This window comes from Populus nigra, chromosome 4 (genome assembly GCF_951802175.1).
Source record: "Populus nigra chromosome 4, ddPopNigr1.1, whole genome shotgun sequence".
In the NCBI taxonomy this organism is placed as follows: domain Eukaryota; kingdom Viridiplantae; phylum Streptophyta; class Magnoliopsida; order Malpighiales; family Salicaceae; genus Populus; species Populus nigra.
In genome coordinates this window covers 2,540,723-2,555,188 of record NC_084855.1, presented here as the reverse complement: position 1 = coordinate 2,555,188, position 14,466 = coordinate 2,540,723, and the positions used below count along the sequence as shown (strand labels likewise).

At 32.9% G+C, this 14,466-nt stretch overlaps 2 protein-coding genes across 2 annotated transcripts; one reads left to right on the top strand and one right to left on the bottom strand.

Moving 5' to 3' along the window:
- Positions 1-3,475: 3,475 nt before the first annotated feature.
- LOC133691899 (transcription factor MYB14-like) lies at positions 3,476-5,202 on the top strand. The gene is made up of 3 exons (XM_062112518.1): positions 3,476-3,708; positions 3,927-4,056; positions 4,632-5,202. The coding sequence occupies exons 1-3, from the start codon at positions 3,576-3,578 to the stop codon at positions 5,188-5,190; spliced, it is 822 nt and encodes a 273-aa protein (XP_061968502.1). The 5' UTR covers positions 3,476-3,575; the 3' UTR covers positions 5,191-5,202.
- Positions 5,203-9,116: 3,914 nt separating this feature from the next.
- On the bottom strand, positions 9,117-10,332 carry LOC133691862 (uncharacterized). The gene is made up of 2 exons (XM_062112475.1): positions 9,613-10,332; positions 9,117-9,450 (listed from the first exon to the last, which is right to left on the bottom strand). The coding sequence occupies exon 1, from the start codon at positions 10,188-10,190 to the stop codon at positions 9,618-9,620; it is 573 nt and encodes a 190-aa protein (XP_061968459.1). The 5' UTR covers positions 10,191-10,332; the 3' UTR covers positions 9,117-9,450; positions 9,613-9,617.
- Positions 10,333-14,466: the final 4,134 nt, after the last annotated feature.

Sequence of the window (14,466 nt, the reverse complement as noted above, 5' to 3'; positions counted from 1 at the left end):
GTCCGAGAGAACAGCCTGCTTTCTTTTTTACCTATGTAAGGACACCATTTTTTTAAAAAATTGGATGTTTTAAGCCGGTTTTACTTAGCTTTCAAGCTATTACTTTCTCGTGAACGTGGACAGAAAAACTCTCACGTCTACAGATGTACTCTTTGGCTGCGTTTGTTCGTAGTTTTGTGTTTCCGGTGTAAAAAATATAATAAGATATCCAGTAATATATTAAATTATTTTTTTTACTGTGAAGTTCATTAAAAAATTAAATTTAAAACATTGAGAAGCAGTCTTTATATATTTTTGTAATTGAGTATTATAAAACTCTATTTATTTTTGCATTTCAAAAATATTTTTTAAAAAATATAATTTTGTTTACTTCAAATTAATATTTTTTTTGTATTTTTAGATCATTTTAATGTGCTGATATCAAAAATAATTTTTAAAAAGCAACCGCAGCCACACAACTACCAAACATTTTATACATGTTTTTCGCTGTAAATAAATTTCAACCATAATTTTTATTAAACACATATCTAAATCCAATTAACCATACTTTTTAAAATTTATTTTTTTCAAATATAATCATAAAAATAAATATCTCAAAAACAAACACATTAATGTAATCTCCAACTTGGAGAAATCGTTAATGGAGTTCAGGTGATTGTCATAACTAATTAATTAATTAATTCAAACAAGGTGTCCACACAAAAATATATAATATTCAGCCACACGCATAAATCGAATCCTAAGTACATGCTTTGGTGATATATAGACGGAGAAGTCAGCAGGAAACTGCATGCTTTTATGTCAGACCACTAGCTAGTAGCTAGATGATTTTTATTGACTAGCTGACGTCTGTTTTTTCACTTTCTTTCATCAATTTGATATATTAAAATTGAATATCTCTTTGATTTAAATATTCTTACATAGATCATCCATCATTGAACCGGTGATTAACATGAGATTTATTAAAGATAAATCTAATTATCATCTGAGTCAACATTTTAAAATACCCAGTAAGCGTTTTCTGCTTTTAAATTGATATGCGGAATTATTTATATTAAACTCCTTTGAAACTCGAGATATAAAGCAAGATATTCTGGACAAATCACAATCATCACTCCTTTTTTCCCCTTCAAAAATGGTCCCTTGACAAATTGTTCAGTGCTTTTCTTTTGAAAATAATTCCTCGCGTGTGCTTGGAAAAGCAATTCATGGCTGCCGTCTTTGTGTATTTCTTGGGGTAAATTTTAATTTGCCTTTACAAGTTTCAATCAACTACCAAATATGTTATAAATTCTAATTTCATTCCCAAAACATATAAAAAATTTAAATAAAACAAAAAATAACTCATTAAATTATTATCTTAGTAAAATTTAAGTGATAAAAAAAGACTTTTTAATCAACATTATCTACCACTTCTTTAATAATACAAGAATAAAATTGATTAAATATAGGAACAAAATTCTAAAAAAATAAAGAAAATTTAAAATTCCATGTAGCTGGAATTGTTTACATGGAATTGTGCTTTCGAGTGCATGAAAAGTTCCGTTTTTTTATCTTTTTTATATCTTGATCTTTCTTGCTGAGAATATTTATAAACATGCATTAACTCGTATTTTTAAAAAATTTAAAATTTATATTTTATTAAAAATTAATTTTTATATATGTTTTGAATTGTTTTAATATGCTGATCTTAAGAATGATTTTTAAAAAATAAAAAAATATTATTTTAATGCATTTCAAAATGAAAAACACTTTGAAAAGCAACTGTAACCACACTTCTAAACGTGTCCGTAGATTATCTGTTTTATATGTTTGAGATAATAGTGAAGATTGTTTTAAATTTTTAACAAAATATATTAAAATAATATATTTTTTAATTTTTAAAAAATAATTTAAAAATATATAAAAAATTTATTTAAAGTAAAATTTATTTTAATTTTTTTAAAAAATATTTTTTTGCAGGAAACAATGGCTAGATATTCCTCTCACGATGGTTGTTGTTTTTTTTTTTTTTAACGAATTTCATGGCTGATAAAAAAAAATAGCATGGATGTGAGTTTTTTCAAAAGATACGAGATCCATTAATCATGAAGAAGATGTTCTCCGAGGGGATAGATAAAGAGGAATGCATATAAGAACAGTGAAGGTTTTGATATAAAATCTAAGGGAGTAGATTCATCTGAATCTTGGATTTTTAATTATTCAACTATAGTTTTATTAGTAATTAAAGAAAAAGATGATATTATATAATAGAATTTTGAGATTTGTTTTAGAAACTAACTCTCTCGAGTTGTAATTTATTTGTTTTACTAAAAAAGGTCTTTTTTTTCATTGATATATATTCTAATTTATTTTTTGTTATTTTAATTTATTTTCTTAATTTGTGTCTTCTTATCGAGATGAAATTAACTAGATCTCTTGAAGGAAAGTGTGTGTGAGTGCTGATTGAGATATAAACTATCAATCGAACATCATTGTCGATTCTGTTTTGATATATATATATATATATATATATATATATATATATTGTATTCATGTGGAGTGATTTTGCACTAAACAAAAAGGATTTTTACTTGTTAAAAAAATCTAAAATATCTCCTCGTATTAACCAAATATTAAAATTAAAATTAATTTTATTTGATTAAACTGGCCACCACCTCTCCATAAATTTAGTACAATGTTAAGTGTCCATGCATGGATTCCAAGGGCATGATTAGACAAATCCTTATTAAATTTATTTAGAATAAATAGATAGGAAAGAGGTTTACTTGTTATCAAAGAATCATCGCAATTTAATAATTTAAATTATTAGGTAATGCTTTAAATTTATATTATTCTCTAATATATTTTTTCAATTGAAAATTCTTTGAGCTTAAAATTTGCATAGATTCACACTACCATGTATTTAATTTTTATCAAATAAATAAAAATGATGAGATTCAAATTTATAGTTGTTTGGTCATCAAGACTCATATCAAAGAACAATCTCAACTCAATAGATTAAACTGTTAAGAGAAATTTCAAGAAATAATTTATATTAATTTCTAAGACTCGTGTTTATTTCATAAAGAATAAAAAAATAATTTATCATTTAAATCGTTTAACTTTCATATATAATTCCTTCCAAGGTTTTCACCCAAGAATTCCTATCCAAAACCCCAAAGTCTCGACTGTTGAAACTTCTACAATAAGACGAGCTCAACTTCACAACAAGTTGCTTGCACTTGACTATAGCCACCGAGTTCACATGCAGTACCCGTTTGATGCAAATGACCACGTTTGCATTTGACCAGTCTGGTAATCAAGCGCTGCACCCCACCTGAGAGTGATGAGCGAGGGTGCAAGAGATTTCCTAGAAATTGCAGGCGGATTTGCCTTTTGAAAAAAGATGGATGGGGTGTGCTTTGGACTCATTCATCTGTATTATATTATATATGCCCGCATGCTTTTGTCATGCTATATATAGTCTAGTTGCTCGTTGCCTTGCTTCATATTTTGTGCATTTAGGCTCTTTCGTTTCTTTATAAAGAGCCAGCCATTCTTTTCTTTCTTTTAACCAGCTCTGAGATATAAAAATGGTGAGAGCTCCATGCTGTGAGAAAATGGGATTGAAGAGAGGTCCCTGGACTGCTGAAGAGGATCGGATTCTCATCAATCACATTCAACTTTATGGCCATGGCAATTGGCGTGCACTTCCTAAACAAGCTGGTAATTTATACACTTATCTACCATGGATCACTTTCCAACAAAGATTGCCTTGTAGAAGCATACACTCTCTATCATATATCTCTCTTTATAACTTAATTCTAAAGTGAATCCTGAACATTTGCGTGGATAATTGAGTCAAACTGATCATTTGAGATTTTTGGCAACAAGCTGGTAATTTATGCTGGTTTTGAATCATTTCTTTCTTACCCACTTTTCAGGTCTGCTGAGGTGTGGAAAGAGCTGCAGGCTCCGGTGGATAAATTACTTGAGGCCTGACATTAAACGAGGAAATTTCAGCAGAGAAGAAGAGGATACCATCATCAAATTGCATGAGATGTTAGGCAATAGGTATGCAGTTTTAGCATTTTCAGTCAAACTAGAGTCAAAACACTAGCATTTTCATTTACATGGAAGAACTAATTATTAATCTTCAAGAACTTCTGCTTCCCCGATTGATACTTGATAATCAGTGCTTCATAGGGAGATGGCATGTAGCCTATAGGCTAGGCAGAAAACCATTTTTTTTTATATCTGGTGATCAAAGGACTTGTCACCCACATCCTCCTATCCGAAAAAAGCAGGAGAAGAAGAAATCAACTTGTCATTTTAAAGAATCCTTCTCTCATGTGATTGATCAACATGTCAGTATTTTTTTCATGGTTGCATCAGAAACATGTGGGGACTGAACAGATTCCTGGAAGTCACGTACCATAGCATAGACTAATAAGACATCCCACGTTTTTCAAGTTGAAGCACTCTCAAACAAGATTGGCACACTTTGGTTATTGCACATATAATCATTCATGTGACATGAAACATGCCAAAAGGGCTTTTAGCATTTTAAATTCTGCTAATCAAGTAGGATCAGAACTAAGGTTAGTGCATATCTTGACATGGATCGATCCCCCTTCTTTTTTTTCCAGATGGTCGGCAATTGCAGCAAGATTACCAGGACGCACAGACAACGAAATTAAAAATGTGTGGCACACCCACTTGAAAAAAAGACTTGAGCAAAACCATGTCGCCCCAGAAATCAATGGAAGATCTGTTGATGTTTCTAGATTCAATCACGAATTAAAGACTGGTCCAGAAATAGTGAGTTCATCAAACGTTGCTGCAGCAGGATGTGATCAAAGCCAGGAACATAGACCAATTTCACCACAACAATGTTCAAGTGATGTCTCTTCGGTGACCACAGTTGACACCAGTAATAACATGTGCACGAAGGTAGCGGAGTCGGATGATTTTCTTGAAATGGATGAGATTTTTTGGTCAGAAGTACTGTCTGCTGATAACTCAAGCATGATGAGTGATTATCCGGCCATTAGCACTGAGCCGCAACTTCAATTTCCATTTTCTCCACTGATAAATATTGATGTGGAACAAGTCCAAGCCACTAATTCTAATATGTATGATGGCATGGACTTTTGGCACAGCCTCTTCACAAGAGCTGGGGAATTACCAGAATTAACAGAAATTTGAACAATTGTTTAACCTGCTACTATATTTTTCCATTTTTTTTAGATAGATTGGCAGGAAGGTATGGATTGTAGTTTTCCAATTTGTTGACTGCTTAGAAGGAAGACAAAATTATTGTAATAAAATAAAATAAATTAATAAATATGAAAAAAAAAACACATATAAGCAATCTTTTCCAAGCAAAGAAAACTGGAAGAGTAAAATATATACGTGCAATAATCTTGACGGGTTCGAAATTGAGGATTAAAATTTCTGGATTATAGTTACCACCCATGATTATGCTATGCATGCACAAAGGATCTATCATGAGTACATTTCAAAATATTACAATTTCTCTTTGTTATCTGATCATACGTTTTGGTCGTAATAAATTAAAATCGGTCTTCCAGCTTCCACACACATACAAAGAGAACTCCACAACCAGGCTCTGGCTTGGATTGAGGGGGTCATGGCCCCAATAACTCTTAGAAAGTTCAATTTGGCCCTCATATTTGAGCATTATTTCAATGATCTCCCCTCCCAAAATGTGCTAATTTTACTTATGAGCTCAATTCTCTTAGTTCAAATTATACTTAATCCTTGTATTATTTCTACAACGAAGGACTCTCAAATCCTATCTTATTCCAGTCTCGAAAACATCAATTTTCGAAAAGGGCTCCTTTTCGTACCGAGTAGAAAAGGTGGAAACAAAAAATTCAGCGGTTCGTGGACCGACCTTGGACCAATTCATTTTAATAGTCACCGTCTGTACCCACAAATTCATCGAATTCTGTGAAGCACTCTCTCTTTATGTGTGCTTCTAAGTTATTTTCATTAAACCGGCGTTGCAGGTCAGATCGAGACTCAGCTGATCCGTCTTATGTTCTAAACTAAGTATTAAAAAAATTAATTTATAATTGATCAAGTTTAACGATGAACCGACAAATAAGCTTCAAATTTGTTGCTCTCGTTCATTGCTTCCAAAATCATGCACAAAGTTGACAGTATGACAGGGAAATGGAGACCTTAATTGCTGGCTATATGCATCCATTCATTGAATTTGAATAGGCACTTAGCACCTTTTTTTAATGCTTCCCTCTTCCTTGCTAAAGTATAGGCACAACTTTTTCTCAAAAAAGATGAAGAAGAAACGTGCAGGAATACCTTATCCCCGAGAGATTTATATATCCACCCCTTTTTTTTATTTTTTATAATCCATATGGTTAATTTCAAAAGGGGAAAACATATGGAACAAAAAGGTGCTTATGTGGGGGAAAATCATGCGGCATCACTTGAGCAAATAATGGTCATAATCATATAGAAATCTTCCTATATTTACTTTTTTGATTCCTAGAGGGATCGAGAGAAAGAAGTAATTAATCACCCCCTTAAAAAAAGTAATGTAAGACTAGATTTCTTGGTTAACCAAGCTCAATGGGCCAGTGTGGCCCAAACACAGCCCACGTTTTCCTTTGTATCCATCTAGAGTTACTGGTGGTTCAAGATTGGATTTCCGAACCCTAAAGGGCTAAGAATGTGAGCCCGAACCGCCTTAACGGAGATGAGCTGTACAGAACGCCATCGTTGGCCGTGCCAGCGGCTGTTTCCCAATTTGCAGAGGAGAAGAAGAGAAACCTGTATAAAATCTCTGCAACTTCATTATATCTCATAATGGCAACGTCAAGCATTGGAGTTCAAGCATCTCAACACCCATGCTGCGAAGGTGTTTGAGATAGGGCAAGATTTTCACACGAAAGCTGCTCCATCCCAAGCCGAGTTGTTATATAAAAATCATAAGGTCATATGTATAGGAGAAATTGAAGACATGAAAGAAGAAGGATGCTATTAAGGAGAAGTAAGGCAATGCGGCTTGTGAAGAGGAAATTCTATGAGAACTTCTAATATACAAGAACTGATGCAATTCATAAATAATAGAAGATTGGAATACATTTTTGCAGTTCTTTTTTTTTTTTCAGGGTGATCATACATGTTCATTCAATTCTTAGATTAAATCCGTTTATATATAACCCAAAATTCACGTTGTTTGATTCCACTAAAAATTAAAGATGCATTTTATTAAAATATTTATCATTATTAAAAACAAGTATTATTACACTATTCACCATATCATGTGAATGATATCATGCTACATGTTTAATAGTCTTTAATAACATAAATAACCTTCACAATCTATGTATGATTGAGAAATATTTTTCTATGTTCGACAACAATCCTTTCCCTGCCAGTCTGGGTTTATAACAAGTATACCCACATGTTCTGCATTCGGTTAACTCTGTATTTTCAAGGTAGTACAATATGCAAAAGTTTAGACATGTGTCAATTTTTTAGTATCTTAGGCCGAGAGATTTCATCATGGATTTAACAGCATAAAAGTTCTCTTTCAGTCTATTCACTTAAGGCAAAATGCTTATCGCATGTTCGATAATTTTATCATAAGTTCGTAACTAACCTCACTTAACCCACGATCTGACTTGATGGTGAATATTTGTGTAATGATTGATAATTTACTGTGATTTGTGCACTCGTCTTATAATGGTTTGTCGGAGTCTTTCAAAAGATCAAAAAACCTAGTTGCGTCTACGTTAGGTTCTTCATCTATAATTGGACATTGATCGATATAACCCTGATTCATTCTCATCGCATCTATAATCATATTTCTATAAGGATTACTATTATCATCTACAACTTTATACACTTTGCTAGAATTAGAAGTTGACCCAACTATCCTTTCTGCTATGGTCTCATAAGGAACATATGGTTCTCCGTATGCAAAGCAACATAAGTATCTTTTCATGAACTTTTTTTTATAGAAAATGCATCGTTACAATATTTAGATCGAAAAACTTTTTTATTTTTACAACTCTTACATGAACATCTAATAACACCTCTACTAATATTTCTCAGATTAGATAGTACGTAATTAATAAAACCTTTAACCTCATTACAATAATCCATCCTACAAAACCCTTCAAGTGAATCTTGATACATCCATGAACGATCATCCATTAATTATATCAAATCTATATAGAATATTGATGATAACATGTGTTAATTAATTATGTAAACTAAATAAATTTATGAACATTGGTTTTACTTAAATTTATTAAAACTATTTTAATAGTACAACTAATTCATTATTAATTATTTACATAAATTCAAATTTCTATATATTTACCGAAAATTTCAACTCAATAATAAAATTTATAAAATATAAAACAAACTCGTTAAATAAGTTATTATTTATTTCATCACATAACACCTAAGTCACAAATTCAAAATAAATTTCATCAATTTAGAAACAAATATAATTTTATAAAATTTCAAACAAACCCTAACATGTACAAATCACACATTCATACAACGAATTTCTATAGGAAAAAAGCTATAAAACAAGTAAACACTCAAGCAAAATACATATATCACAAAAATATATATATAAAAAAAAACCATTTTAAAATTGAGTTTAAATATAAAATAGTTAGTTTTGATTACTTGAAGTGAAAAATCCTCAATAAAAATTAAATCAGAATAAGAATGCTGAAAAACTGAGTGTTATGGTGACTAAATTTATAGTTAAAGGTTGATTTGTGATAAAATTAGGGGATGTGCTGTTTGTTGCAAAGAAAAATAGAGAAAGAAGAAGAAAAGAGAGAAGAAGAGAGGAGAGTCGCTCATCAGGTCATGAATTAAATATTACAAACGGATTTACCGATGGATTTAAATCCTTCGATAATTTCGTTTGTAAAAATAACATGTCATCATACTTTTTAGTTTTTTTTAATTCATTATTTTTTTATTGTAATTTTCTCAATATATATAAAGAGAATGAGGGTACATTCAGTTAGAAAAAATCACTACAATCAAGCGACCAAAAAATTCTACCATCGTTCCCATTTGTATTTGACAGTTTTAATTCTGGCAGTACATAATTCAATTCAAAATGCTTATGCTTATAAACTTAACAACGAACAAATCAAGTCACTATACAAACAGGCATATATTGGAGAAAGGATTCATCGTTATATTTCATCCAGGTTCGCCTGTACAATTTTCGCATAAAACAGTGAAAAGATCAATGAAGTTCTAATTAATCACGCATATAAACAGCAAGTTTCTGTAAGAAAAAACCTCCAACCAGGCCCAGGGATACACACCAGGAATGTAGATTTGTCCAATGGCTGCAAACATGTTTTCCTGCTCACCCCAGGAATTTCATCACCCTGCTAGCTCCACAACCTTTTCAGCCACCACGTTAACAGTTCACTGAAACTCAAAATCGGAAAAGAGTACAGGGATCTCTCAGAGCCTTCTAATTAATCAGACATTCCATACAGACAGACATTTTCAACCTTCAATATTTCTAACAACTACAAGCAAAAGAAAGCCAAATATTATTAAGACAAGTTGCTCAATTATATGAGCTACCATCGCTATAAATCACAAGCAATCGTTTCCTGAATCTCCATCTCTGCCCGGAATGTCAAAATGAACTGCTCAGCTCTTTCATCAATTCCTTGCATTTGAGGAGATGCAAATCCCAACGACTCCCACATATCATCCGCTGCACAGCCTCTTTCCCCTCTATTGATCTCATCTTCCATGCTAGTTCGTGCTGGCCCTACTGTTGTAGCTGCCTGGTGATCAAGAATCTTCATAGTCTTTGGAGTTGGCGGATACTTAGTCATCAACTCAAAACTACTGACAGGCTCTCGAAAGAGCTTATCAATATATACAGGTGCTGATTTTTTGTGGACATGGCCTAAGCGGTCGCTACGTTGTTTAAAAGGAAGTGCACGAGGTGGGTATGCAAGCCGCTTCCTGTTTCCATCACGTTTCTGATCGAACAGGATATGAGAAGCAGTGCTGTTAATAGTCTTGGTTGGATATTTCGATTTGGTGATAGATTTGGACGTGTTGAGTTTATGCAGTTTTCTTTGAAGCTTGGATGTGAAACTCTTCCATGCCTTCTTGGCTGGTGGAAGCCTCAAATTCAGGCAAGACATGAACGCAAAATTAAGGGGATGAACAAGAATGGAAGATGTGAGCGTTTGTATATCCTGATCAAGACGGTGTTAAAACTTGTGCTTTATAGAAAGGGTAGATAAGATTCGTTCTTTTTGCACTGGATTTGTTTTGTCTGAAGGTGATTCGTATTCGGTGTGTGCCATAATTTTGCGGGCTCACGATTTGCTTATTCCTTACGCTAAATTTTTAACGTAAGAATACTAGTAGATCCTATTGCATATGGTAGCTAGCTAGTCTAGTGGGTAACGAGAAACTTTCTTGAGAGAGCTATAGATGGGCTCGCTTAGTTCTCACGCTATTACAATTTGGTAGCAGAGAAAATAACCAGTTATGCAATGGATTGCCCGAGTTGACTTGATGATTAAGACTAATTGCTGAATATTTTGGTTTTGTGTGGATTTACATATGAAAACATCTACCCATTTTGCTTTTCAATATGATTTAAATTCTTAATTTTACTCTTTTTAAAATATTTCTTTTAATTTGGCCTCCCTTAAATTTTTCTACAATGTTTGAACACTTTTCAATATGATTTAAATTCAGATTTTATTTTTAATGAGTGGTGCCAAACGTAAAAGGAACTTTGTTTTGCTAGAAAGCACATTCCCAAGCTCTATCCTTTTTTTGTAATATTGCTCTAAATCCACGAGGGCAGATGAACATCTAAGCTGGAGGTCAGGTGGCTGATAGTTATATTGGAATATGTTTGAAAGGGTTGTGAATCTGCAAAACAAGTGTCCTTGATAGGTTGTGAGGACCTTCCAATTTTATAATTCGGTAGAGGAATAAGGTTTAGAAACTAAACAAAGCTCTGTATGTGGGTTTCAAAGAGGATGTGTGTGTTTAATTTCGAGATGGAGAAGAAGTTATGTCTTCTAAGAAATTGAAATCTTTTACCTGAGAGCTTATAATGGGTATTTATATAGTCATGAACAAAGCCAAGTTCCATGGAGATGAGAGTAAAATGAGCAAAATACTATAACAAGAAACTATCATCTGGGATCATAGTTTCTAATGGTTGATGACACATTGTTGAGCTGAGAGGATGATGTCACGAGAGGGACATCCAATGGATATGGGCGTGCTCAAATGCCATTCAACAGACCCCGTAATAGGAAGACGTGGGATGCCTTGATGACTTAGACGAACCACACAGAGGATGTATAACCGGGTGGCTCAGGAGCCTGCCCAGGTGGTACTGTTTGGGACGACGCTGCTCAGGACTGGATGTTACACGTGACGGCAAGGGCATCGGAATATTTATTTAGGTACACTTGTACCTCAGGTACATCACTTTCTGCTCAAAAGGCTTATTAATTTCTGCCTGAAATAGACCTAACAGCTATCTTTTAGTTTGGGCCTCACCTGAGTTGCCCTTTGCGAGATACCAGAAATATTGCGCCATAACTTTTTGTATAGAGATTGATATGTGCCTTTCCATCTCTCTTTATTTGTCTCAGTTTTATCACTTTTCCCTGTCACCAGTACAATACCTGTGATTATAACGCATCTATCTTTACCAACCTGAAGATTCCACGGTCGCGTCGAAGTGTTCAGCAAAAAATTGTCTTTATTCTCCATTTTGAAAGCCACATTCTTGGTACCCAGAAATTTAGTCTAGCACCAACATAACCCTGTTTTTCAACTTGGCTTTGATGCTGTCTTTTATCCTCCTTGCATCCATCGTTGAAAGCCGATTAGTACTTGGCCGTAAGTGGTTAGATTAAACACTACTGTAATTTTCTTGGATCATTCTACTTTTCTCTTCGGGCAGCAGCATCCACACCAGACTGTGTCTCAGTGGATGGAGTAGTAAGTGGAGACACTTGTTCTGCTGTTCCACAGCAGTTCAACATTCTACCGACGATTTTAATGCAATCAACCCCAACCTCGACTGTGACAAGCTCTTTCTAAGCCAATGGCTTTGCGTTGAAGGCACAACAAATTAAGCTGCATGCTTTCCAAGTATTCAAATCTAAATGTACATTATTTTATGCCAATGAGCACTTGAATAAGGAGATGATCTCCATGTAGCTAGCTAGGCTTAGCTTTACTACTGGCAGTTGAGTAATGTGCCAGTGAACACACTTTTCCTTGGAATTTCCAGTGTTTTGGCGTCGTCATAAATCTTTGGCCTCCTATCTCCTTCTTTGCCTATTCATTTCAAGTACTGCAGTATCAGTGATAAATTGATTGTTCAATTCACTATGAAATTTGATTATCTATAATACTTAGAATCACAGTATGCAAGTTAATCCAATGGACTAGTAAAACTTGGAACATGTATGTACGACGTAGACTTTTGGTCCAACATATATGTAAGACCTAATCTTGGAACATGCATGAAGACTGATTTACTTGTTCCTGCCCGGTTGGTCTAAAACGGTCAACAAGTTTGTGCAGTGACTGATCAGCTCGTCAATTCATTCGACCAGTTGATTTTGCAGTGGCGGTTAATTGCATATGTTATGTTTAATCAATTTGAGTTATGTTTGAAATCAATCAGATAAATTAATTTGATTTTATAATTACAATGTGGTTTCTAAGTTTAGAGTTTTAATTATTTATGTTATTTTGCTTCGGGTTATTTTTTAGTATTTTTCATATTAGTTATAAGTTATGCTGACATTCTTCCTAACAATCTTTAATAATTTCTGGTTATACATTCGTTTGCTTTTTGTTTTTGTTTTTCGGATAAGTGAAATAATCTTTAATATACATATTAATATTAGGATGGGTATAATTAATTATTCCTTTTATATATATATATATTGCTTTTTTTATGGGTACACATTAATTCTTGATTTTGCACTCGTGTTCTGTTGAATCAAATTATATTTGATATGACTTTTATTTGTTTTGGATATTCATGCGAGTAACTATTATGTCTTGATATCGGTATACTTATAAAAAACTTTATACTAACAAGGAATAGTTAATCTTTATACACATCGTATCTTTATACCTAATTAGTAAGAGAAACACTAAAATATCTTAGATGTTCTATTATTATACTATTTTATTTAAAGTTTGGATGTTAATATTGTAATGAATATTATGAATTATTATTTTTGTTTTAATTACTTATTAAAAGTTTTAGATTATTATTTGATTTTATTAATTTTAAATATCATAATATCTCAAAAAATTATAAAATATTATGTATTTAATATATATATATATATATTCTGAAACTTAACGCAGATAGAATATTCTCATGGAATCTCCAAACTCCGGCCTTCGCAAATGGACGCTGGAGTGCATATGGCTTATCACGAATGACATTCCATCATTCAAATGGTCCAAATCAACACCCTTTGTCTCTCTTCTCTCTCTTTTTTGCTTTTTTCCAAATTGTGTTTTGTTTAAGTCAACCATTAAAAGGAAATAAAAGGTAAGGGGTAATGACTAAAATTCTCTAATAGAATAATTTTTTATTCAAAACATTATAAATGCTGTAAACATAAAAATGAATATAAAACCTTCCAAAAAGAATTTTTTTAAAAATAAACTAAGTAAATTAACATGGTGTTCGGTGGGAGTTGGATATTTAGATTTTTTTAGCTTGAATATTTTTCTTTCGAAATTTATAGATAAAAAAAATATTTGGATAGATATTTTGATTATTGAACTTTCTTATAAAAATAAAAGGATTTTAGTAATTATGCCAAAAGGCAATAGAATATTGATGAGTAATGACAAACGAGGCAGGATATGCATTTGACGATTCACACAATTGAAACACGAATGTCAGTACTAGAACTTGGGCAGCATAGCTCCTGGTGCTAATTTACAGGCCGCAGGAGTCATCGGAAGCCGATGTATCTCTTCTGGATGCACAGCTCCGAAACACACATCCCAACAGGCAGCACTCTTGCTGGTACTCCCACGAAGATTCCCTTTTCATGTAGATTTCTTTTTTCCTCCGAGGACAGATTATCTACTTATTCATTGTTAGGAACCAATTTAGATCATTACAGAAAGTTGAAGGACGATTGCAAGGCAGTTCAATGAGCACTGGCTGGTTTCTGGCTGGTTTGGTTCCTCTGTTTCTGTGAGACTCTGACAAGCAGAGAAAGCGAAGACGAGGTGGGAAACTGCAAATCTCTCTCTTTACCTAGGAAGGTGAATCTAGCTGCTATTTGGTCTCGGTCATGCACCGAAAACTAATCCATTTTCAATCGAGCATTAAGCAATTTTTACCGAAAAACTTTTTTTTTTTTCATGGCCACTTCTTTAAAAATCAAATGGATT